The following is a 26,490-nucleotide window of genomic DNA, read 5'->3' on the forward strand; positions in this document are numbered from 1 at the left end:
TTAGTTATCTCTTTCTGTTTTCCTTGATATTACGATATTAAACTGTTATGTCCTCTAAATATTGAAATCATATTAGCTTCTTAATTACAAAATTATTATTTCCAAAAATGGGATTCATTATTATGTATGACGTCAAAGAACAATTCCATCGTCATCATCAAAACCCAAAAAATGGCAACTCAAATTGTTTAAATTTATAATTGTGATGGGTATTATCGAAGTAAAAATTTATAAGCATTTCCATTTGTATAAAATATAACGCTAATTTTATAGGTATTTTAATTTTTTTAAGTGTATATATTCTGAAATGCGTTGGACCTACAATTTCAATATTACATACTTTTCTTATAAAGAATTCTAACCTGTTTTAAATGTAAGTAATGCATGTAAGACATGGTTTCAGTGCCTAAAATATATTTATTTTATATATTAAAATACCAAGTAAAGTAAAAATTTTGTTTCTTAATTCTGGTGATTGAAAAAGATTGATTACTACGCCGAGCACTTAAATTCAGACTCAATGCCATGGAGGAAAACAGTGATGCAATCAATATGGCAACGGCAATCACATCATCCATTTACGCATATAAGATCTTTTTTATAGTGAAACTTGTACGCACAACTTAAATATGTACTGATCAATGATGCTTTTACAATTTTCGTCGAAGTTATCATCAATAAAACCTACATAGCACAATCAATATAGGAAACCAAATATTAAGATATACATTTAACATTATACTTGTATCTACTTTTATTCGTAATATTCATTACTTATCTTGTATATTCATTTAGATCCTCTTCATATTCCATAAATAATTAATTATTCATTCTAATTAGAGTCAAAAACTGTATCGGCCATGTAGTAAAAACTTAATATAAATATAAAGAAGAGTAAAGATACATTAGATCCAATATTCAGATCTGTATTTGAGTTCACTTTTTCAATGGTCAGACAAAGTTCGAGTCCTCATACTCCATGAATATGTCCGGATCTACCTGTAGTCTCGATTAAGGCGAGGAAAATATCAAACTTAAATGTATATTGATGAATAAGGCTGTTAGAATTTTCGTCAATGTTATCTTCAATAAAACCAAAATAGTTCAATTAATATAAGAAACGAAATAGCAAGATATAATATTACACTCGTATCTACCTATATTCATAATTCTCATCAGTTATACTTATTTTGCATCTTCATTATAGATCCTCTACATACTCCATAAATAATTACTCATACTAAATAATAATTATAATAAAGAAAATAGTAAAGATCTAATATTCAGAGCTGCATTTGAGAGCATATTTTCAGTGGTTAGGTCAAGTCTGAGTAATCATAATCTGGGGTTTTCTGGTTCCGAGTACAATTCCTCAAGGTCCTTGTCCATAGAAAAAGATGTATTGTCTCTATCTACTTGTAGTCTCGTCCAAGGTAAGATATCATTTCCCACAAGTTATTCCTTAATCTTTCACAGCAATAATTTACTTTTTGACTCCATTGACTTTATGATGGGTAAGGGTGATAATTTTGGTAAGAATAGAAAAGCGTGCGAGGAGAAGAGAAGAAATACTTATGGCATCATTGATTAAATAATATACATCTTCTTCTATCAATCATGAACGTTATCATTCCACCTTTATTATTCAATATTAATATAATATTAGATGCTGATAGTCGATAGAGAACAGAATAAAATGCCTAAAATAACGTCGCCTTCTGTCTGGAGTTATGAAAATGGAGGCCCAGGAATTTGGAAAATACTTAGAGGATGAGAAGCAGATGGCTTGTCGGATTTATCGATATAAATGTGCCTTTAATTCCCTGTCTAGAATTACACGCCACTCATTATCCTCATCTCATAACAAGAATATGGATATTTATCTATAAAATCAATTTAACGATGAATACATCAAGTCAGACTTTATTTTGATCTCACAAAGATGTTTTTCCATCTAATATAACCTTATCCATTGCTAATCATCCTACATTCAAAAAATTTATGGAGAAATACACGGGTAAATTCTTTCCTTCCCGAGGAACCATCATTAATTAATGGAGGATGTTGGTAATGATCTCAATTATAGAAATATCCCCATTGTAAATTGTGAAGTTAAGATAATTTTCAGCCTGTTTAGAGTCATCCACACCAAATTACGAAATGGAACTCTGAATTTTGTACCATCTAAATAGATTTAATTATACCTGATTGAACTTTCGTGTGTGCTCATAAAAGACGGAGAAAAGCATTGTGGATTTGTTTCAAAGTCCTTGTTAGACTCAGAGTAGAATTGGGGATCGACATCGGAGCAATTTTTGCCAATGTGCTTGTTTATTTCCTTCTCCCCTTCCTCTTTTGGTCATAGTTGATTCTAGCTGATCCCCTTTAAAACAATCCTCAAATTGTCAGGGTTACAATGTTGATTTTCAGATTTTTTTTTTTAAACAAATACACACAATATGATCCTATTGAATTAATGGTATTTTGAAAAAATCACCACCTATGATTTTTGAGGATATAATATCACGTGATTCTCCTCTAGAAATGGAAATCTACTATATTTCAAATATTACTAGAAGTGCGTTAATATAAAAAATAGTTTAAATTTTCCAATGCAGGAATACTTGATTTACTTCGTGAAACTCATGAAAAAACTACAATATTTATATATTATAGTTATATTAACAATGAGATATATTAAATTTCTTCCGTTAAAGTCACTAATATGATATGTCATACAATGAGTAATTAAAAACTTATAATTATAACTTTAACCGTCGCAGTAGATTACCAGTAAATTTATAAATTACAGTATGGTAACGTATATTTGTAATGTTAAGATAAAATAGTATTGGACGAACTTTATACCAAGCAATGTATGGCCATCCGATAAAGATGAGACTTGAGGGTTTATATTTTTCTATACAGTGTGACATAACCACGAAGTAGCATCTATTAAAGATGTGTGGAAATATAAATCAGGAAAGGTCTGAATTGGAGAGCATAGAGAGAACACCGGTTGATAACAATAATGGACTTTAAATGTCACGCTTCAGAACTTTCCAGCGTTACCATGGTTGAAAATGAAAATGATTGGACAAATTTTAAGTGCTTACATTGACAATCTGCTCGAGATGGTCAAGTGCAACATAGAGAAAATTTGAAAAACTAAATTTCTGGGAAAGAGATTTCAAATATATATATATATTTTTTTTTAAGTCTAAAATCCATAGCTATTCACAAAAATAAAAATATTTTTTGATTAAATTTCAAAATTTAAATCCACAGCTATTCATAAAAATTATTTGTTGGATAAAAAATTTATAAAATTACCCCTATTTTAGTGTAATTTTTTTTTCATCTTGACCAAAGAAATGCCTAGTAAAAAGCAAAAATTCCTTGAGGGGTGTACCCCCCCGTACAGCCTGTCCAACTCACTTCCTGTGGATGTTTCTACAAATGATACGATATGGAAGTTATTAATATTAAATATTACGAATGGATTCAATAAATTATTAGGGACACTTATATTATATATATGTATAATTAAATAAATTATATTTTACGAAGTTAGGCGGAAGATCTGATCACAACAATGATTTGCCACAGAATGAACAAAAAAGAAAACAGAGCAAAAGTTTTTATATTTTACATTGCTGACTATATGTTTTAAAAAGTATTAACTGAAAAAATCACACAAAATAATAGTTCCTGAAACTGAGACAAATAAATAAAAAAATTTATATAGGCTCATTCAATAAAGTGAATAAAATAGTTACAGAAGCTAAAAGGACTTTTTGCTAGCTATTTAAATTAGCTACCCTAGTCACCTTTTCTTGCACTGGGTCAAACGGGGCTAATACAAGTAAAATAAAATTTATTTAAAAGTCAATCTAATTTCTATAGACAAGCCGTCAAATGCAAAAATACAACCCTTTATCCCCACTAGGAAGTCGTAAATAATTTTTATTTTCTGTAAAAAATAATATTTCTCAATATAAAAAAAGAACTAAACTTATACAATTTTATCCCCGAGTTGCTTTTTCTAGGTTGGAAATTCTACTATCTAGCACTGTCATTGCATATAGCTTATAGTATATAGAGGAAAATGAGGCTAGAATGGTCTATTAGTTGGATTTATTTAGAAATGCCTCGAGTTTTGTCGGGCTTGGATAGTAATCATGAGCACCTCTATGGACCAAACAGGCTGATAATGATAACTGATACTAATAAAATGGAACAAGACTCAAAAATATTAATTCTCAAATTGACCAAAAAAAAAGAATATAGCAAAATCAAATATTCTTTTTACATCTTGTCATAGGCGTCTGAGTATTTTTTCATAAATTTATGAAATGGCCAGTTTTATGTGGGATACAAGCACAATATTGAGTATCTACTAAAAGTGAAACTAAAGATAAACAAAAACCTTAAATTTAAAAAAATCAAAAATATATTTATTAAAAAAATCAAAAATATATTTATTAAAAAAATCAAGAATGGCTTCAGAATAATTTATTATTTTTATTTTGTTCTTTAAGTTTATTAATGTATTCAATATAAAACAATCCATAGTCTTTTTCGAAAATTGAAATATGGTCATTCCAATTTTACAGATTCAGAACATTGGTACTCTACTGAAGGTCTATAAAAAATTAAGCATTTACGCCGCTTGTCCATTAAGAAGGCATCATTGAAGGACATTGTAAGTTCCTTTCAATGAGTAGAGTGAACATTTTTGTTAGGGAAAAATGAGCACGAGGAGAAGACGGGAGCGAGAGATATGCTACTACTGAATTAAGACCTTTGTTAATATCAGCTGCATATTATCTGATTTTTGGGGTAGAAAATGAATTACTACTAGAAAGAGGAGCCCCTTTTACATTCAAAATAGTATTAGTTCAGGGAAAATATAGTAATTACCTTTGCAACGAAGTTAAACGGAGGTTATATTTTTCTCTCTGTTTGTTTGTTAGTCACAAGGATTATGGCAAAAGTTACAAATAAATTTTATTCAACCTTCAAATGGCTATCTTTTTATTTTCTTCATTCCTAGTTAGGTTTGAAGAAAATAAAAACGAAGAAAATAATGAAGGATAGCGAGAACCTATAATATTTGAGTATTATGACTGCTTTACCTCGCAAACCCAAAAATACCATATATATTTTGATGTCACTTGTCATGATACTGTTGAGACTCGGTCCAGCAGCGATTTTTTCCCCGGTTCGGTCTTAAGTAATTTTTTCTAGACCGATCTGGACAATATTTCGGTCCAGACCGGGATTTTTTCGGTCTCACTTTATGGACCGATTTTTTTTCGCCCTTAACCCTTGGACCGATTTTTTTTTTCGGTCCCGAATATATATTATGAGAGACCAAATTTATTTTTTTCTAGATCAACTGTCATTGATTTATTCATTACATTTAACAAAGAATATATATCTGGATAACCTCGAAAATCTAAAAAGTATATAATACGTTCTAGAACAAATATTGTATACATATAACATAAATTTATTCACTCGATTATACAAAGCAAATCAGTTGAGTACAAGTAATAAGAAACTGTTTCCTCGTACATTAGTTTGTTTTATTATTTTGCGACGAAAGTACGAGTGGAATCATGCCATATCCTTCTGATCCTACGATTATGAATGACGGAGTATATAGTGTTCAAAAGTTGAAAGTCTACAGAATAATCTGTCATCATCAAGTTGTTCATGCTTCCCCTCCGATTAACTCATGAATACGGATCTTAACGATAGATCGAAGAAAAATGGTCGACCCATAGTATATAATTTTTATAAAAAACAATATCTGGTAATAAGACGATTTGTCTATATTGTTCGAAATCTTACAAAAATAACGGAGGTTCAACTTCAACCATGATGAAACATACTCAGTCTTGTCATTCGGATAAAATTTCTAAATTTGACAAGAGCCAATCAAATCAGCCTACATTAAAGACGTTTCTTCAACGGCCTAATGTCAAGCATTCAAAAAAGAGGAAAGTTTGCCTGCACATTATATACTAGGTAATGGTCAAGAAAATATTCCAACCTTAAACAAAATTGTGTCAGTTGTTCTTCTTTTATGGAGTTCCATACTTCTGTCAACATCAAAAATTTTATTGAAACTACTCTTCTTGAGCTTGGTATACGAGAAAAAGTTCTTAATGTCACAACAGATAATGCCTCAAATATGAAAAATACAATTAATTCGTTAAAATTCAATTTACAGCATATTGGATGTAATACATATACGTTTAACCTTGCTGTAAGTGTTGCCGTCCAGAATATTGTTGAGCTAAACAATCTAAGGACTAAGTTATCGAACATTGTTAGAATAATTAAAAAGTCAATACCAACAAAGCTTGACTTTACGAGAGCTCAAATTAATGTTGGTCAACATCCACAATTTAAAGTTTTACCTAAGATGTACAAACTCCCTGGAATTCACTTTACCTAATGATAGAAATTTTTTTGGAACAAAAGGCCGATATCATTTTGTTCTTTAGTAATTTAAGGGACAATATAAATTTAGTTCTTGTTTCTTCCAAAGATGTAAATGAAGCTGAAACGGCCATATATCAGTTAAAACAGGAATTGATATCCCTGGAGGCAATTCTCTTAATGGAATTCGTAGCAAATACAGATTTTGAAGTGATTTATAACCCCGAAAGTGTAAAAAAATTGGTAGCATTTGGGATGATTTTTTTGAAGAAACTAGCATTCAAGTGTCCTATTCGGATAGAAGGTTGGCAAATGCTGAAAATGAACGGAACCTCTTTTGTATTGAAAAACCATTGGGAAAGTCAACAGATCCTCTTTTGTGTTGGCATATGAACAAAGGGAAATATCCTTTACTGATAAAATTGGCCCATAAATATTTTAGTGTGCAAAGTACAAGCGTGAGTTTCGAGAAGTTATTCTCTACTGCGGATGATGAGATGAGATGGATGATCAATTTATAAGTAGTTTCCTTTGATTCCCTCTATCTTTCCTTTGTCCTAACTCTTGGAGAATATTGAAGTCCACTTCTTCCGATCTTAATAAATTAAGAATGATCCTAGGACTGATCGGGTTCAATATAACATTATATTTGATATTTTATACAAATTATATAAATTCTTTTAGCAATACATTTTTGTGGTATTAGGTGGAATTTATCAATCATATGGTGATAAGCTATAATCATAAAATTTAAAAATAACACACAAAAACATTTGAGTAATTGAATACAAATTTTAAATTTATATGTACTTTTCATTTGCTTAGATCGATCTTCATTCATTCAAGACGGAAAGACTTCCATGTTCTTTAAGAATTAGGAAAAAAGAAGAGATTCCAGATACTTTATTCGCAGCAAGAAATCCTGGATTCTCGATATCTACGGGGATGAAAATTTATTCGAAGAAGAAAAATAAACCATGCTTAGCCTCATGAGAGAGTCAATTCGACCAGCCATCTTGAGGAACCTTAAGAGCCTGGGAGTCAACTCCATGTTTATAAAGAGAGGAGACTTGTAATGTATTTCCTTCCCCCTTGTTCTTCCTCTATTCGTCTTGTATTTTCTTTTATATATATGTATGTATTAAAGTACTGTCTTTTACCTTGTATAAATAGTCCTGTATTTTATGTATTAATTAGAGTAGGTTTTTGTATTAATGAGAACACAGATGATCTTAAAAATAAGTGTTATATTATTCCTTGTCCTCATTTGTCTCTCAGTCATCCTGGATTCATTGGTTTTAACAATTGAAACCTCGTCACTTTCGTCAAGACGCAACAATGGCGACGAGGATGGGATCAGGATCACGTAACCTCCCTGCTGTGGGATCGTCTGCGAAGCTAGCCTGCTGGAGTTGGGTAGCCCTTTTTCGTCGACAGGGAGAATGCTCGTTCGTCTGCCTAAGGCGGAGCAATCAGGGACCACATCATTAAAAGTGGATTTAATCCTACGAAGTTTTGGTTCTCTGTTGTTCATACTCTCCCGTTCACATCATTGGATAATGGATGTGCAATGGTCTCTCCTCTGGATCATCCCGAGTTGGATGAGGGTACATCGAGCAAGATCGATATGTCTCCCAGGGACGAGCAAGGTGCTCGTGTCCCTAAAACCTCGATAAGGGTGAAGGTTATGTCTCCCAGGGACGAGCAGGGTGCTCGTGTCCCTAAAACCTCTATAAGGGTGAAGGTTATGTCTCCCAGGGACGAGCAGGGTGATCGTGCCCCTAAAACCTCGATAAGAGTGAAGGTTATTTCCCCCAGGGACGAGCAGCGTGCTCGTGTCTCTAAAACCTTTATGAGGAGTAGTGTTCTCCTTTCTCCGGTGCGCGTGCTGAGAGCACGGCACGTCTATGGAGATAAAAAATTTATGTACAAGAACGAACAGTTTGTCCGTGCCTGGATATGGATGGAGCGGATCTATAAGCTGCTATTCATGGAGCGGAACCTGTGTAAGCACCGTCATGGATTTGGTGCTTGGGGGGTGGTGTAATGTATTTCCTTCCCCCTTGTTTTTCTACTTATCGTCTTGTATTTTCTTTTATGTATATATTGTATTAAAAGTACTGTCTTTTACGTAGTATAAATATTCCTGTATTTTATGTATTAATTAGAGTAGGTTTTTGTATTATAAAGAAACAGATGTTCCTGTAAAAAAGTATAGTCTTATTCCTCCACGCCATTCCTTCACCTCATCTCTCTCGGTCGTCCTGGATTCATCGTTATAAATAAGTTTGTGTCTCCTCTCCCTCGTCAAGACACAACAAGACTCAATCTATCTAGGGCAGACCCAGATCAGGCATACCAAGGTCAAAAAGGACATTCAGGGTCGTCAAGTCAAGGATTGCAAGAAATCCCGGGAGGAACTTCGTCAAAATAGACAATGATTTCAAAATGGGTGCAACAACAATAAGAGACTTTATCCGGGATTATCTTGGGATGTATTCTTACAAATTGAAGAGGTGACCAAGGTCAAGGCTAAATGACTTGAGAGAAGCAATGTCATTCTTCAGAAGCTGAGGACTGGCACGGCTCCCAAAATTGTATTCAGTGATGAGAAGATTTCACTGTGGAACAGGCTTTTAAATCCCAAAATGATTGGATTCTGGCCAAAACGGCAAATTGGGTGACCATGGAGTCAACAAAGTGCAGTGTGATGGTTTGGGTGGTTGTGACTGAGACAGGGAAGAATCCCTAGGTGTTTTTACCGGATGGGATGAAGATCAAAAATTAGGAATTTATCATAGAAGGTGGAGCAAAAATTTGATTCACATACGCCCCCCCTCCCAAGATATTACAAGGTATTTCAGTCTCTGGGGGTAATAACACCTCAGGGAAGTAATGGAGGGTATAAGATCTAAAGATATATTGTTCCTTGAATAAATATAAATTTTCCAAAAATGCATATTATACCTATAATTTAAAAAACATATATTAGGCAGTAAGATAAAGTACATCATTGATTCCTCATTAATCTGAAGCATTATCAAGTGATCTAAAGAATATTATACTATTGATAACTACCCATATAATTTAAATAGACAGAGCTCGCTTTACTCTTAATACTATGGTTTAAAACAAATTACTTTCGTTATTAAATGATTATCCTAATAACTGATTAGTATTTTATATTACTTGTGTACTTGTCAGCTGACTAGCGAAGTAAAGGAAATGAGGTTGTAAGTAATTACTAATGGGTAGTAATATCAGAGTAATTAAATGTACCATAAATCTCTTCATTTGACAAGAGTTTTTATAACGAAATCAAAAATATTGAATTAATTATGTAAGACTAGTGTTGTGTGAGTCTTATTTATTCGGTCCAGTTCAGTCTTAAGAACGATCCTACCAATCCTTGGGACCGTACTTCAGACTATCACTAACAGAACTGATTTAAAAAAAAGTTGAGTCACGTCATCAAAGATCGAACTTGATAAGTTTTTAGGACTGAACTGGACCGAACTGCAGTCTTCAGTTCTAAATTAGGACTAACACTATGTACGATAACATTGTCTTTAGTTTTGTATGAAAAAATTTCCTTAGTCGCCCTTTATCCAAATTACAAGTGTTAAAAAGGACGGTCATTGCTCCATCTGTCCCTACATTTGTCAGTGAGATGGCAAGTTGTAGGAGACCCCACGCTGGATAGAATTTATACATATATACAGAATGAGGACCCAAAACATTCAGTAGCATTTAATTATGATTTTATCCCAACACTTTTAATTACGAGGTTTCATAACAAAACCAAACAAGAATTGAAACAAAAATAAACAAGTTTTGTTTTTATCCCGTGTCTCTTAAGTGTAAAAATCTAAGAGCAAAAAAAACACAATGCATGTGCCAGATTGTTTGCACAAGTGTCAGTAACAAGAAGATTGTAGAGATCGTTGGCCTCTCCATCTGACCTGCTTAAAATATACAGAAATCCATTACAACCCCATACAATCAAGAAGAACATAAACTTCTGAAGTAGTAGTAGTAGGTGTGGAATATTTTACAAGGTGTTAAAAAAAATGGAAATTTATTTCATTAAAAAAGGTGTTTTCCTCGAGATGTCCTTTATCAAAAAAAGGTGATTCAAGAAAAATTTTGCCTTATTAAAGAAGGTCATAAAATAAAGGATTGACCATTTCATTAAAAAAGTAAAGAAATATTTTTTTTCCAAAATAGATGCAAATGCGTAGAAAAAATATAATTATTTTCTAAATATTCAATATGTGAAATTAAAAGTATAAAAAATAAAATAAATAAAAAGAGATTGTAATTCCTTAAAAAAAAAAAAAAAAAATCATGAAACAAAGGGAGAAAGAAAAGTCAAAAAATATCCTTGATACCATATTTGGTGCCCCACCAAATCAAATAAAGAAGATCTGAAATTTATTTTCTAAAGAAAGTACAAGATCCTAAATTTCCCATCTAATTTTATGGCCTCCCTTATGAATATTTTGTCATTCTACCACTGCCCCGAGGATTTGAAATCTTTCTGAATATCCCACAACAAAATTCATGAAGAGGAGTACCCCACTCCTTTTTTATCAAAAATACATAGTCTGTTGATATAAGGCTTGCCAAACAAATCATCCATATTGTATTTTATAAAATACAGGTAAAGTTTTATACACAAATCGTCTTTTCAACCACTAAAGCATTTATTAGTGTATGTAATCATATTGGAACTGATAAACAGTTTGAAGGATGAAGAAACCTTGGACAAATAGGTATTCGGTCAATAATCATGATTATTCAAATATAAGAACTACTGAGGATGACGAAACAATTTATTTAGAGCCAACAAGTTCTATCTACGCCTCTATTAAGCCCATAAAAGGTAGGCGAGTCTACCGTCATCTATATATTTAATTAGCCCTTTCACATAGGAAATCAATGTTTTTCTTGAAGAACATTATATAACGAATACAAAAATATTGATCTATTTATAGGAATACTTTTACTCCTCAAAATTAGTCTTTATCTATTATCTCCAAGAAATGTTGACGGAAATTATCGATATTTTTTCCACAATAATTTGCATTATATTATGGAATTGTAGTGTAAATTTTTTTACTATGAGCATGCTCCAACCTTCTCGTTTCGGAGGCATTCGCAGTATTATATTCTTTTTTAGGAAAAAAATTCTATAAAAAAACTTGGTACCTAAATTCTCGTAAAAATTTAATCTCTTGACGAAAAAACTTTCTGGTAAACAAATAAATCCTTGATTGGAGGGGGATACAACCCTTTCCTCTTGCGGACTCCCTGCGTTACTTAATTGTTTCCTTTCTCCCAATACCGTATGTGGTAATGGCTGGAAAAGGGAAAATTGTCCATATTGCGGTGAGCACAAAAATCCTGCTCAGAGAATATCATAAAAAAATATAACAATGGGAGATCTTGCATTTTTTTGGTAATTACAACTAAAACAGTTTACTTTACTTTCCAAATTTGTTTTCAATATTATTTTAACGATGAAGAAAGAGAATATAAACATAAAGTAATCACTAGTAAGTGAAATACAAAGAGAACACAAAGCGAAATCCAAAGCAGTAAGTCCTTTTTAAGCTCGGAGTAGAATTAAGGATCGGCATCTTTGTAGTTCTTCCACATATCATTGCTAGATACCGGGTGGGATTCGTGTTAATTTCCTTCATCTCAGGTCTGCTGGCAGATAATTATTTAATGAAACGACATGACTGCACTCCTCCAAAACATTCTTCAAACTGTCAAGGTGACCACGCTAATTTTAGGTTTTTTTAACCTATGGTAGGTGATATTATTTGAACCTATAAATATAGTAACTTTGAGCGACGACATATATATTGACAGAATCACTATAAACTATTTATAATAGTAATGGATGCTCGTTAATAAGCAGAGATGAAAAAATATGAAAATTGAAGATCCATCTATTTTTCTAATTGCTACTATAAAATGTATTATTTACCAAAAGCTGTCATCATTATTTCTTATCAGGGGCGCCCTCAGGGTGTGGGGTGGAGGGGCTTAATTTAGGGAAATTTTGCTTTATATTAGAAAATTTCATATTTGATTTTTTTTTATTTAATTTTGAATTTTAATCTCATTTTTCAAATTTAAATAAGAAAAATTAATTTTCTGCGAATAGATAAGGATTTTTGGAATTTTTCTCAAAAAAATTAATTTTCTCCAAAAAGTTTTGGATTTATAGTATTCTTTTCCAAAAAATGTAATTTTTTAAGAATAGCTATGGGTTTTTGAATTTTTTGCACAAAAAATTTAAAAATTATTTTTTTTGTCTAAAAAGTTTAAATATTGTGAATAGCTGTGAATTTGTAAGAAAAAAATTAACATTCGATTTCTTTTTTCAAAAAATTTAACATTTGAAATTTTTGTTTCAGAAAATTTGAAAATAATTTGAGAATTTTTTTTTTTCCTAAAAAGTTTATTTTTTTATTTGTTTTTTTTTGAGTAGCTATGGATTTTTGAAATTCTTGTACAAATAATTTAACTAATAGTGAATTACCGTAAATTTTTGAATTTTTTATCAAAAAATGTAATTTTTTATGAGTAGCTATGGATTTTTGGACATTTTTTCCAAAAAATTTAATATTTGAACTTTAATTTTGGAATTTTTTTTTCCTAAAATATTAATTTCTTGTGAATAGCTATGAATTTTTGAAATATCTTTGAAAAAAATATTTTAGGATTTTTATTTTTTTAAAAATCCAAAAACCAAGCTCAGCCAAAAATATAATCCTCTGGTTACCCCATCAAATGACTACAACGTTTAAAGATGTATCCACAGCAACTTGTATATATGTAGTACATGTTGCAACATGTATAAGCAAATTGAACAAATTACAACCAGAAATCATTTTAATTGCAGAATTTATAGCTACTACTATAGTTATAATGAGGATAATATAATATTTATATGTATATTACGTAGATGGTCCATGAATTAATAGTGGAAAGTTGGCTTTACTAATTGATTTGAAATATTCTGTGGCACATTATCAAGTTAAAATAATCACAGGTATATATACTAATCGTTAATTCATCTTAGTTAATACGATAATGTTTTACTCCCGGCCATACATATATAATAACATCATATCTTGCGTCCTTCAATCTAGGTATACAAAGTGCCCACCATGAGATACAATTTAAGTATTCAGTGAGTTGATACAATTTGGTTGAATTGATTGAAACACCAGTTATTTTGAAAAAAATGTTACTCATTGTCTTAAAAAAGCAACAATGCTTCAATTAAATACCCATTTACTCAGTAAAAAATAGTGTATGAATGTTTGAAAATTTATCATATTCATATTTTTGATTTAAGAAATAAGAAGGTTATCATATTAATGAAATTTCGCAGGAGTTTTGGATGTAGTATCGAGCGTGTTTACAGACTTCACTGTATATATAGCGATCTCTGATTTATATTTTTGATATAATAAATAACAATGTTGTCATACTAACGAGGGTTAATAGAAATAAAAGGTTTTCCCGTCATATAATCATTCTTGCTAGAATTTTCAATTTTTGTCCCGTTCTGACTGTACGTCAAACAGACAAATATGACGTCATAGAGTATAACAGCGATACTCTAACAGTAACAGTGAAAGAAGACGATATATAAATGCTCTTGGTAACAGGCATACTCTTTGACGTCACAATTTAAATTTGTGGTGGATTTCAAACATTTGTCGGGAAAGTGTTATGATATAATCTTGTATTTCTGTTAACCTTGATATTAAGGAAATCCTGAAGGCGTATTGCATGTAGCTTTGAGCTGGCTGTAGCTAAGGTACAGCCAGGAAACGCTCTTGAGACGGGCTCATCAGTCATAACGTCATTTTTTTTCTTTCCCAAGCTGCTATTATTAGTCCTTCATTCTTGAGGAGAGAACATCTATATATTGAGTAACTCTGTGTGAGTTTACTCATGAAAAACAGTAAGAAACACTGATAGTTTCTTGGGTAGTTATCATCTATATTTTTTGGGGAAAGGTTGTTTGTTCAACGACACTTAATTACTCCGGACAATGCCGAGGACTACCGCTAATACATAATAAATAACTACATTCAAACCTGTATTTCAGGGTCAAGAAGATCAGGTTTGAATGTGATTTCAATGGATTTCAATGAAGTAATTGCATCAATAACTATTTGATAATTAAAATGACCGTCTTGTAGTTAAATAAAACGCAATGAGACGTAAAATTTGTAACTTTTACAATCACTGTATATGAGTTTCAACTTGTACAGAAGTCGTAACTTGTACATGACATACATAAATACATACATGTAAAAGTCTGAGCATGAGGGTATTTTTATGATATGTAGTCAATTTCAAAATACTTTAGTACTCAATGTAAGAAGGGGTGTACTACTAACACTTAGGCTTTGATATCAAATTGTTTATAACTTGCATTTGACAAAATATAGTAATGCTCAAAGTATAAGTAGGTGAGAAACAAAATGTTGTAACTAGATCATTTTTGAATTTTTTTGCGAAAACATCAATATAATGATCATTATTGGGGGAGGATCAGAATTTTTTGTCAACTTTTCTATGACAAAATTAGATTTTTTTTAGCATAAATATTCAACACTTTATGAAGTTTATTTATTATTCCTTCAAAAATAATATCTACAATTAGTCTACATTTCTTAACATCCAACTCAAACTTATTTATTTTAACCGTCTCCAAGTGACAAGGATTTTTACAAATACTCTTAAATCCGAGCTGGACACACACCTGTAGCTAAGGACCTAGTCCCTAACGACTTTTACAACTCTCTCCGGCTACGTTGACAGCTGCAGTATTTGATGGTTCATATTTAACCATTTATCTTATGAATTAAAAATAGATTAAATATAAAATTTTCTATTATTTTTTGGCAATTCTTTTGAGCATACAAAACATTTCCCAAGAAAAAAAAAAATAATACATAATACCAATGATATGTAATCTAAGTTTCAAATGCATTTATTACTAATTCAGAATGCTACCAAGAATTTCATTTCATAAAACACAATTTATATTATCATTCTACTTATACATAATTTACTTACAATTTCCTAGGCAGAATTATATAAAGGTTGTTGAAAATGAAAGGATTGAAACAGTCGTGAAACAGGTAAACTCCGGTATTTACGATGCTAAAGTGCATTAATATTTGTCCCTAAAACACATATTAACCCGATAATTGTTGCAGGGAGGGGGAGACTTGCGAACATAGGCTGAAAGGGTTATCCCCCCCCCCACCATCAACTATCCCGTGTTTGCATTTACTATAATTAGAGTTGTCATGTTTGATAGAAAAAAAAACTACGTTTAAAAATAAGAAAAGGAAAAACAGTTGTTGCGTGTGCTCTTTCTTAATTTTTGTTCATCATTTAATAGGTCGTGGCTTCTGCCTCTGAAATAAGCATTCTAACCACTCTGGGGTGTAAATTGAATAAAATTGTGTATTAAAGTAAGCACACATATATATAAATTTAAATATAATAGTACAATAGTTTCCCTGCACTAATACTATTTTAAATGTGAAAAATTATCCTCTTTATAGCAGTAATTCATTTTCTCCACTCAGAAGCCATATATCAGGAAGAGGATATTAACAAGGGTTTTAATTCAGTAGAACAATAATTCCTTCTGCTAGAGCTCTTTTTTTCCTTGCAAACATGTCAACTCTAATTATAGCAGATGGGAACATAAGATAGTTGATGGGGGAGGGGGGTAAACAGGTTGCGTATATGACCCCAAGAACTACATAATGGTAAAGCATATTCAAAAATATCAAAGAGATGTACATAGATATATTGTGTTACATTTGATTTTGCATGTCTAAATCAAAAGAACTCCGGGTAACTGGGCCAAAAAGCATAATAAGTATCCTAAATATTATGAAAATATTGATTTGATCATTAAATTGAGTTTCAATGTTCTTAATAATGTCACTCTTTATATGATAGTTAGGGTGTGGAATAATATATTATTTCTTTATAATGATGGGGTATAACTTACCCAATAAAATATTTTCTTTGTAGCAATTTCTGATAAAATGTGAAATATTAGATGTATGTATTTATTTTACATTTTCACTGTAGGATTCAAAAAGGCGGTCATTTTTAAGAGTTGTAAAGTTAATACAATCAATAAATATCATGCTAGGAAACAGATGTTCTGTTTGAAAATGCTAATAAAGTAGAAACACATCTTTGAGATTAGTATTTTGAAATCCACTTTTAATTTATGTGTGGCATTGTTAGGTTGGAGTTTTATCTTTCATTTTAAAAGATTAGATAATAATATTTCCATTACTTGATTCATTTTTGACTAGTATATAAATTTCATAGAATTTTAACGTATAAGCCTTTACGTTATGCCTTCAGAGCGATTACCTCAAGAAAGACATAATTGTAATATTATCTTGGAACAGTCTAACCAAGGAGAAAAAATCTTTCGTGATGCGATAGTGGAAGGAAACCTTAAGAATGTCAATGATTTTGTAAACGAAACATGTAGTGTTGCCGTACTTTTAAGACCTTTGAGGGGAAAGTCGGAATGCGAAGAGGATGACGGACAATTATTTCATCCCTTTGATTTGGCTATTCAATTTGAACAATTTAAAATTCTTCGCACATTAATTGATCACATAATTAGAGGTAAGTTGGATTAGTAATTTCATTTTTGCTAATTATAATCATATGTATAATTAATTGTGGCAGTAAACACAAAAAATATCTAGAAAATCTTTAATTTATAAAACAGACCAATATTTTCTATACCTATTTCAATCAATTATAAGCTTTTTATTCAAATTTCTGATGAGGTGAGATACCTAAGAAAAATACCTATAGTTCATTACATTTATTTGATTTAATTTGACCCTGATATAGCTTTTGAAATGAAATCTGTAAATTCTTAATTTGATATCATCGTGACGATGAATTTTTGCTACTGCAAGTGCAATTTGCGGGTATTTTGAAAGAATGTGACAGAATGCTCTAATAATAAAAATTGACCATCATTCAATAAAAATAATTCTAGCTTGATTTAATTTTGACTAGCCTCATTTTTTCACAAATAAAATATTATTTAGTATAGTAGAGAGAATGTCAAACATCTATTTCATAACTTTTTTCTATACATTTTGTCATTTCCCTTAGAAACGGGAGTTGAAATATTTATAGAAATCCTCAGGACAACAAAAATTCAGGAATTAGATGTTGTGTTTATGGATTTAATTGACCGATATCCCGTCGCTGCTCATGCTCTCATGAACTCTTTTGTCTCATATGTCAAACTCAATGGCCATCCTGTATTCAAAGAGGCTCTTCAACTCAACCCCCAGCTTTTGAGTAATATAAAGGTTCTCAAAAAAATTGCGACATCCGAAAATAACGAATTGCTCAGACACCCTCTCCTAGGGGTCTACCTCTCGAAAAAATGGAAGGATTTCAAATTAATTTACTATCTGGGATTTATTTTCCAAATCGTAGCTGCTCTTTGTGTGACAGGCTATGCTCTCGTTCGAAAAAATGATGATGATACGGGAATGTATTCGAAAATTTGGAAAGGATTTCGCTATGTTGCAATCATTCTTACAAGTATAAGAGGGTTTTATCAAATTTGCGAAACGGTTCGCTCCATAATTCAACATCAAAGACCTTTATTTCGTCCTCTTCTCCTCATCAAGGAAGGAATATTTTTAGGGTTTGTATTTGCAGGTCTCTTAGATGAAGGAAATACTGCGATGATATATCGAGGAAGATCTTGTACAATATCATGGGTTCGATTATTCGTTTCCATTTCCACTATTCCGGATCAACGGTGTTTGTATGCTTATGCATTTAAAAGAATAATTGTAATTGCATTCTTTAAAGCCGGATTAGGCTCGGGTATATTTTTTCCTCTAATAGGTTTTATATTGGGGGCCTATATTATGTCAGAAGATGGGACTTCTTTCGTAAGTTGAACTACGATTAACCTTATGTATAACCTTCCATCATATATATTTATTTTTATTTAGTCGGGAGAGTCTTTGGGAGTATTGGTGATATTCGCAATCTTTGGCATTCTTGTTGTTACATACCTTGTGGGCCTCTCAGTAGCAAAAGTTCGAGAGGATGTTTTATCCATCCGTGGAGAGGACTATATCAAAAAAATAATGACCTTAACAGTCTACAAATATCAAAAGTTAATATTTTTTTGGCTAAAGATTGTAACATTTCTTAGAAAATATTTTTCCTCGAGTTCATCAACGTACATCATTCTTCCAAAGCAATTTGAGGATGAAAACGCTCCCAAAAAAGGAGTATTTTCATTCTGTCAAACAACTGATACGCCTATATATAGCAAAATTAATGAAAATGAATCCTTAGACTATTCAAACCTTCAATTGACAAAATACAGAACTTTATTACAAACAATTGAGTCAATTCCTCATCAAAATTTTCCAAATGAGTCCGGCTATACCAATCTATATTGGAACAATAGATAAACCGCGTATTATCAAGTAAATGATGAAAAAAGTCCAAGAATAAAGTCTTAAAACTACAACTAATTAGTCGAGCCCAAACAAAGAACTCAATATCGACTCCTTAAAGATGCAATTATTCGCGATATTAAGATCAACTATAATTCGAGTGAACGGACCCAAATCTTTTTAAACTCGTCCCATTTGACTCAATTAATAACATTTATATTAAAACTACGTTAATTATGTATATATATTTTGATAATATGTTAGAACTTTTAATTTCCAACGATGTTACCTTCGCTAACGCAAAAATACCCTTTGTAGTTTCTTTCCGCTGTCGATTTCCTCGTCTCACTTGATACGCCTTGGCTATTTCATAATTTATTGTTTTTGATAAATAAACTGAGTAATAAGTTATTCTCTACTTTTGCTCCGTTTCCAAAAGAACAGGAATACAACTTCTTGTTGATCCCTCGAAGTATATGTATATAGGGAGAGTGAGGATACATGTTACAAAAAATTCTATATATTTTTAAACTGTCATAAGTTTCACAATTTAAAAGATAATTCAACGCCCAGGCAACATGGCATAGATAGTTACTTAAGACAAATGATCCCTAAGTATTTTTGAGGTAGTGTAATAAGTGAATTAATACTTCTTTAACACAATACTACTTTAACAGGGTTCTTAGATAACTTTATGTTATAAAATCATTGACAGTGTAACATGTCTCCTCCGTAATAAGTATCCTCCAATATATATATTGGCTTTTTTTTTTTTATTTCTATAAAGACATGTTGGCTATCATACACAGATTTCAATGTTTATCTACACTTTTAATAAAATATTACTAAGCAATATATACAATATACAATATGTACAGTATCGAATAAAATACTAAGTAGAATTTTAATATTACGGAATATACATATGTAATTAATTTTAAAAAATTGTCAAGAAACAATATGACAGTGATGGTCAGGGAGTATAGAAGAAATAAATAGCAGTTAGTATTATTGACTTATTTGGCAAACTAATAGATGATTTCTCACTTTTTTCTATTTCTTTTCGCAAAAAGGTTGCGTGGTATAAAACGCGACCAAGTACACTGTTAGTATTATCCAAGGTTAATAGAAATACAGGGTTATACCATAACGCATGTACGACTGATGCTTGACTTCCACCACGCTTTTAATATTGACGTCATAGTAGATGAGTGATTGCGTGTTTTGTCAAATCTGTTGTTCTTGCCAATCTGTCGCTATGATACATTAAATTGAAAATTCTATAAATAGTGACGTCATAGACTATGAGTGTTTGCAAGTTTTGTCAAAATCTCCCTGTCTTGCCCAGCAGTCGATACAATACATCAGATTGAAAATTATAGCAAGCCCGATTACATGATGGTCTTACCTTGTATTTCTATTAAACTTGATATCATGATGGATTTCTAGACTCAGACCACTGACCTACATAATAACTGGATACTCAATACGTAAAGAAAAGAAGATTTAACCGTCAGCTGATATTTTATATTATATCTAATCTATGTAATAAATAACCCCGCGAGTAGTAGTATTTATGGAGTAGTCAACAGCTGAAAGACGAGTTTCTCTTTTTTTCTTCTTTTTTTTCAATAGGTTGTGCATCCAGTTATTATATAGGTCTGTGACTCAGACACGAGAATATATTTCAACAGGATAAGAGGGAAAATAGGTATCAACCAGCTAATAAATTGAGTGACGTCAATTTAGTCTTCCTCAGATGAATTATCTGTATATGATTTATCAGTACCAAATGACGTCATACACTTGATAGAAATTAATACCGAAGACCAATCCAACCAATACCAATAGAAACAAATGAACACAAATAAATAGCAATTGAAGAATAAGTCTTTCATCTAGTTTTTTCTTAAGAAAAAACTATCTTCATTTCTTGTAAACAACAAACATAATTTTGAAATAGGGCGATCATATTCCGCCGTTGATGTTAAATTTGTTAAAAATTTTAATGGAGCTCCTTCTTACACATGACTAAATACAGCTGTTAGTATTATACCTATATATTTCAAAAGGATGAGAGGGGAAAATAGGTATCAACTGAAAACAAAAATGAGTGACGTGAATCCAATAATGGTTTTGTGGCTGTGTCATCGAAAGAAGAATAACTGAGTGTAAATGTGGAACCTGGACTAGTTCTTGGACTGATGACTTAAAAGCTGGCTCAAATGATCAGTTAGGATTGATTGATTGGAGGTTTAAATCAAATGTCATTTCAGCTTTTTTCGTCTTTTTTTTTCTCCTTCTTCAAGACTTTTTTTTTAAACGAGGGGAAAAGAAAGTAGAAATAAAACAATAGGATTGGTGTATAGATCGTTCGAAATTTACTTGAGAAAAGGGAATTGTGAGGGGCCTTTTTCAACTTTTGTATAAATGTATGTACAATTTAAAAACTCAAAATCTAGATAGGAATCTTCTTATATAGTTAAAAATATAGTAAATATGTAGGCTTATGGGTTTTATTTGAACAAAGGAAGGATATTTCCTTTGCCAATTAATTCAATTTAACTTGTGATTCTCATTCATTTCCGTTTAAATTATTTATATAAATTTGAATATAAAAAGATTGCTTTATATTTATTTCACGTATTAATTAATTGTATATAAGCATGTGAATACACTAAATAGTTAAGCATATAGCATGGACAGGGGACTTTACTAGATGTTTGTTTGAAAGATGAGTCGAGTTACTAGAACCCTTTGATTATTTGACCAACTTAAGAAAGAAAAGGGGTAAGGATATAATATATACGACTTTCTCCAAACTATTAGAAAGGCATACTCTGCGAAATAAGGGAAGAGAAGAAAACAGGCCATGCAACTATTCCAAAGGCATATTTTGGGGGTGGGGGAGTGAAAAAAGAAGGCAAAGAAAGGCTGCCACTTTCATATAGTTGTAATAGTCATCACATTCCAAATTACGTCTTTTACGACATCCCAAAATCATCTCTTGTTCCCTGTAATCCAGAAGAGATCTTCCTAACAAATCCAACAAGTGACAACGCCGTAACATCATGTCCAAGCAACCACAACAACAAGAGGAGGAACCTCCAGTCCTTACAGAACTCGAGAGCCTTCAACTAAAATGCAACGATATCACAGACACCTCCTTGGAATCGACTCGAAGGATGAAGAACATGTGCGAGGAGGCAAAGGACTGTGGTATTAAAACCCTCGTCATGTTGGACGATCAGGGAGAACAATTGGAAAAATTTGAGTCTGGGATGGATAACATTAATTCAGATATGAGACTCGCTGAGCAAGCACTTCGATCCATGGATTTACTTTGTGGAATCTTCCCAAAGTTTTGGAAAAAGAGTGGGGGATTCAAGGAGGATGACGCTGTTTGGGGAGACCAAAAAGTGAGTCACGTGATTGTGTTTATTATAATTTATGCTATGACGCCCAATAAGTTTGATTCAAAATCCTCCCTTTCTTGCAGCAAGTTGGTGGAAGTGCGCCACCGCCCCCTGGAGTGGAGATACCCAATGGAGCCTTTGTGGCTAAAATCACTAATGATGCACGTGAAGATGAGATGGAAGAAAATATGGAACAGGTTAGCTCTATGATTGGAAATTTACGTAACATGGCTAATGATATGGGCGGTGAATTATCAAACCAAAATGCTCAGCTCGATAGGATTAACGTTAAAGCAGGATCTGATATTACGAGGGTTAAAATGGCGAATGATAAGGCTCGATCTCTCATGAAATAGATAATTAGCATTCATTGCATTATTTGTTACTTACTTGCGTCATATCCTTTGTTACAAAATATCTTATTCGAAGAGCCGACGACCTTTTAATGTCAATGGCTACACAACATTTTCTACATTTTTTTTTTTTAAATTGAAATTTCATTAGAATTATTATCAAGTCCGTAAAGTTGTTGATTCATCTTTTTTTCCCCTCCTCTATCAATCTTATTATACCATAATTACTGCTATGTTTTAAAAAACACAGAAAAAAATACTCAAAAGTATTCTATGGGAAAATTATCTTTCCTTATCTTAAGAATTATTTCCCTAAAAGCTTTCTCATAGTACTCCATTGCAAAATGTATTTATTTTTATATATTAATTAATTATTATATCGCATTCATGCTCCTTACCCCAAATTTTCTAATGATTTTTTTTTTTTTTTTTTTTGTAGAAATATTCAAAATGTACAAATTCTTATACATCTCTCTCTTTCTTTCTTAAAATTCAAATTAAATATTGTGATATACATACATTCCATTTTCCTGATCAATCCACTCTCGAACCCTCATTCTAATTACTCAAGAGAGTGATCATCCTTTTGTTGATAAATAGTATTCAAAACTAATGTATAATTATTACAAAAAATGCCTTATGAAACCGGTTTTTACAATGTCTTTTTATAATATCTTAAAAGAGACGAGAAAATTTTGGATTTTTTCTTAGGTCCATAGACCAATTATTACTACTACTACCAAAACTTTTCTCGTCTTTGATTTATTTCCTCAACTATTTCCATTCTAATTGATTACTTTTGCTCTTATACACACAGTCAAACCTGGTTTAAGCATGTATTTGTACCGAAAGGCACTATCCAGTTTTCAAATGTGTAAATGCTACAACAACAAAAAAGAAACTACATGGTCCAGTTTTTCTTATCTGACCGCATAATGCAGGTTTGACTACATGTATATCACCCATTCAATACAAATCATTTGAAGTGCTAAAATGAGACAATTGTCATATTCATAATTATATTATTCATCACTTTTTTAAACTGCTTCTTGCTCAAACTCATTTAGTTCTTGTCTCTATGAAAACATGTGCTGTGACTTCATGAACTATTATTTTACTTAATTAATTAAATACACTAACTTAATTATACTAAACCATTATTTTTTTTTCTTGCTCAATATGTATACGTATATTTATATAGATATACTTTTTATAATTATAAGTCTTATTATAAAAATAAAATATAAAAAACATAAATTTTTCCATTTTTTATGGCTACATAAAATGTTCAGAGGCGTCCGCAGGGGGTAGGCTGGAGTAGCATTCACCCCAAAAAATAAAAGAATTTTGTTTCTTACTGTACAATTTGAAATTTAATTTGACTAATTTTTTTTCCAAAAAAAATAATTTTTTGTTAAATGCTATGGATTTTTGAGAAAAAATTTCAAAAATTAAATATTTGATTTCTTTTTTAAATTTATAAATGAAATTATTTTTCGAAAAATTATATGACTGAAATTTAATTTTTAAACTTTTTTTTTCCAAAAATTTAATTTTAGAAATCTTTTTAAAAAAAAAACAATTTTTTGTAAATAGCTGGGGATTTTGAATTTTTTCCCGGAAAAATTTAACTTTAATTATAATCTGTGAAGAGCTGTAGATATTTGATTTTTTTTTTCAAAAAATTATATTTTTGATAATATCTACAGATTTTTGAAAATCCATAGGTATTATCAAAAAATTAAAACTTGTACAGGGTGTGTGAACATTATAATGCGTGGCAATCAGACTGTAGAAGCAGTAGCGGTTGTCGTGGTTTCATTTTAGAGGAAACATTCTAATGTTTTCTTCGAAATACAGTCAATTGCTATCATGCGTTGGAGTATTGAGGAACGTGCGTTTGGCGTAGAAAATAAGTATTCCCCAAAATGGTTTGACATCACCTATCTAATGAGGTATTCAAAACTATTTAAAAAAAAAGTTTAATATATACTATAATTATGAAACAAAAATAAAACTTTTCTGATTTTGAAACTTGTTTTATTTTCTTTTGGAGAAAAGAAATTATCTGTATGAGCCCTGTATTTCTCATTTTTCCAATTCTAATATGAAGTGACTTGTAATATTTTGGAAAATGCAATATGGCCCTATTTTTAACCCAAAGATAAATCTTCATATCTTTTATTTTCCTATAATTGGTCAGATAAAGTTGCACTGATTAAGTATAAGTATTACAATGACTCCATCTGACCTAGGAATTGTCTTTGATGTCCATTTACGTAAAGTAAATTTTCTTTTCTAGGAACGACCGGGTCGAGAACCTACGCACATTGAGTTCAAGATAATAATTTCTCCCCAGAAAAATAATTTGATTCAGTTTTAATCAAATAACTTTTTTTAGAAAACAATTTTTATTTCCCCCTTATAAAATCTCTTTTTCTTTTTTTTTTTTTGGATACAATTTTCTGCAATGTTTTACGTAGTAAATATTTTTATCTCATTCTAAAAATATATATTAATTTTTTTCAAAAGACAATGACAATGCGTAAATAATACCAAAGTTTGGACTTACATCCCATTTTTGTCAACTGTAATACTCAAAGAAAGGTGTCACCCACTCCGTAGCCTTGGCCCTAGTGACCACTTTTTATTGGAGGCCCGTGCTGGATATATGTATACCGAGAAGAAACTGATTCATTTTTGTTGTAAAAAGAGGCCATAAGAATAATTTTTTTTAAATCTATAAAAAGGGCATTTAAAAAATAAAAATAAATCTTCTTTCAAAATACGTGATTTGATAAAGTATACATACGATCTATTAAAAATACCGTTTGAGATAAAAGTGTTTGTAAAAAATGTCGTTTCAAATTTCTTTGACAAAAATGAAGTTTAAAAAAAAAAAAGTAATACCCCAGATTTATCTTTGCCCCAGGCTCACACACGCAGTGTACTTATAAGCTCATGATAATGCAAATGAAATGATAGCATCAATTAATAGTTACTATTAATTAAAATGACTCATGTTGTGTTTCAATACAACGTAATGAGACGTAGAAATATATTATATTATATATAACAAAACCTTTTGTTTCAGAAAGAAGTAATCTTATTTTTGTAATTAAAATATTCAAATAGGAATTACATAAATACAGGTGCCCCCCCCTAAAAAGTACATATTTAAACCCTTTAGTAAATTATTAAAAAAATGATTGTATTAGACAGGGGATACACTTATTTTGTAACAATGAATTGAAAACAATTACAGAATTTATCCATGAGCCCAGAATCCAAAACTGATCTCAGTTTTTCCCTCAGTCATCTGAAATATGAAATATCTTGAATTATAGTAATTCAGGATTATTCTCGTTCAGAGTCATTCTTACCCTTGACTGAAAAAAGATAAAAAATGGTTAAAAACGACACTCTTCTTTAGACCCTTATAACTTATTCATAATAGATAGGGATAAGTAATATCATAGCTTATATTATACAAAATATTTAAATGCTTAATTTAAAAAAATATGCACATCCTAGGATTTTTGTTCCATTTTGTATTTTTTAAATTCTCTACTCATCGTGAACTTTATTGTTTCAATCCTGGTATCTCATTCATAAGAAAAGAATACCCTCTACTCCCTAATGAGGTCTGGTAGGTTTTCCTGGGATGAATTCTCCTACCGTCGTCTATTGTAGAATTCGGAATCCGAACATCTCTTGAGAATGATGATCAAG

The 26,490-nt window shown here is 31.1% G+C and overlaps 2 protein-coding genes across 3 annotated transcripts; both read left to right on the forward strand.

Annotated features, from left to right (window-relative positions):
* Positions 1 to 11,126: 11,126 nt before the first annotated feature.
* LOC121119923 (uncharacterized) lies at positions 11,127 to 19,897 on the forward strand. Of its 2 annotated transcripts, XM_040714760.2 has the most exons (5): positions 11,127 to 11,338; positions 16,894 to 17,166; positions 17,671 to 18,368; positions 18,424 to 18,470; positions 18,534 to 19,897. In XM_040714760.2, exons 1-5 carry the CDS (start codon positions 11,206 to 11,208, stop codon positions 18,559 to 18,561), a joined length of 1,179 nt encoding a protein of 392 aa, XP_040570694.1. In that variant the 5' UTR covers positions 11,127 to 11,205; the 3' UTR covers positions 18,562 to 19,897. The 2 variants fall into 2 exon arrangements, with proteins under 2 accessions (XP_040570694.1, XP_040570693.1); XM_040714759.2 differs by having other exon boundaries at positions 17,671 to 18,470.
* A 1,943-nt stretch (positions 19,898 to 21,840) lies between these two features.
* On the forward strand, positions 21,841 to 24,012 carry LOC121120595 (synaptosomal-associated protein 25-like). The gene is made up of 2 exons (XM_040715471.2): positions 21,841 to 22,408; positions 22,489 to 24,012. The coding sequence occupies exons 1-2, from the start codon at positions 22,061 to 22,063 to the stop codon at positions 22,759 to 22,761; spliced, it is 621 nt and encodes a 206-aa protein (XP_040571405.1). The 5' UTR covers positions 21,841 to 22,060; the 3' UTR covers positions 22,762 to 24,012.
* Positions 24,013 to 26,490: the final 2,478 nt, after the last annotated feature.

The sequence above is a fragment of the Lepeophtheirus salmonis genome, unplaced genomic scaffold (assembly GCF_016086655.4).
Source record: "Lepeophtheirus salmonis unplaced genomic scaffold, UVic_Lsal_1.4 unplaced_contig_11_pilon___fragment_2___debris, whole genome shotgun sequence".
NCBI classification, from domain to species: Eukaryota; Metazoa; Arthropoda; class Copepoda; order Siphonostomatoida; family Caligidae; genus Lepeophtheirus; species Lepeophtheirus salmonis.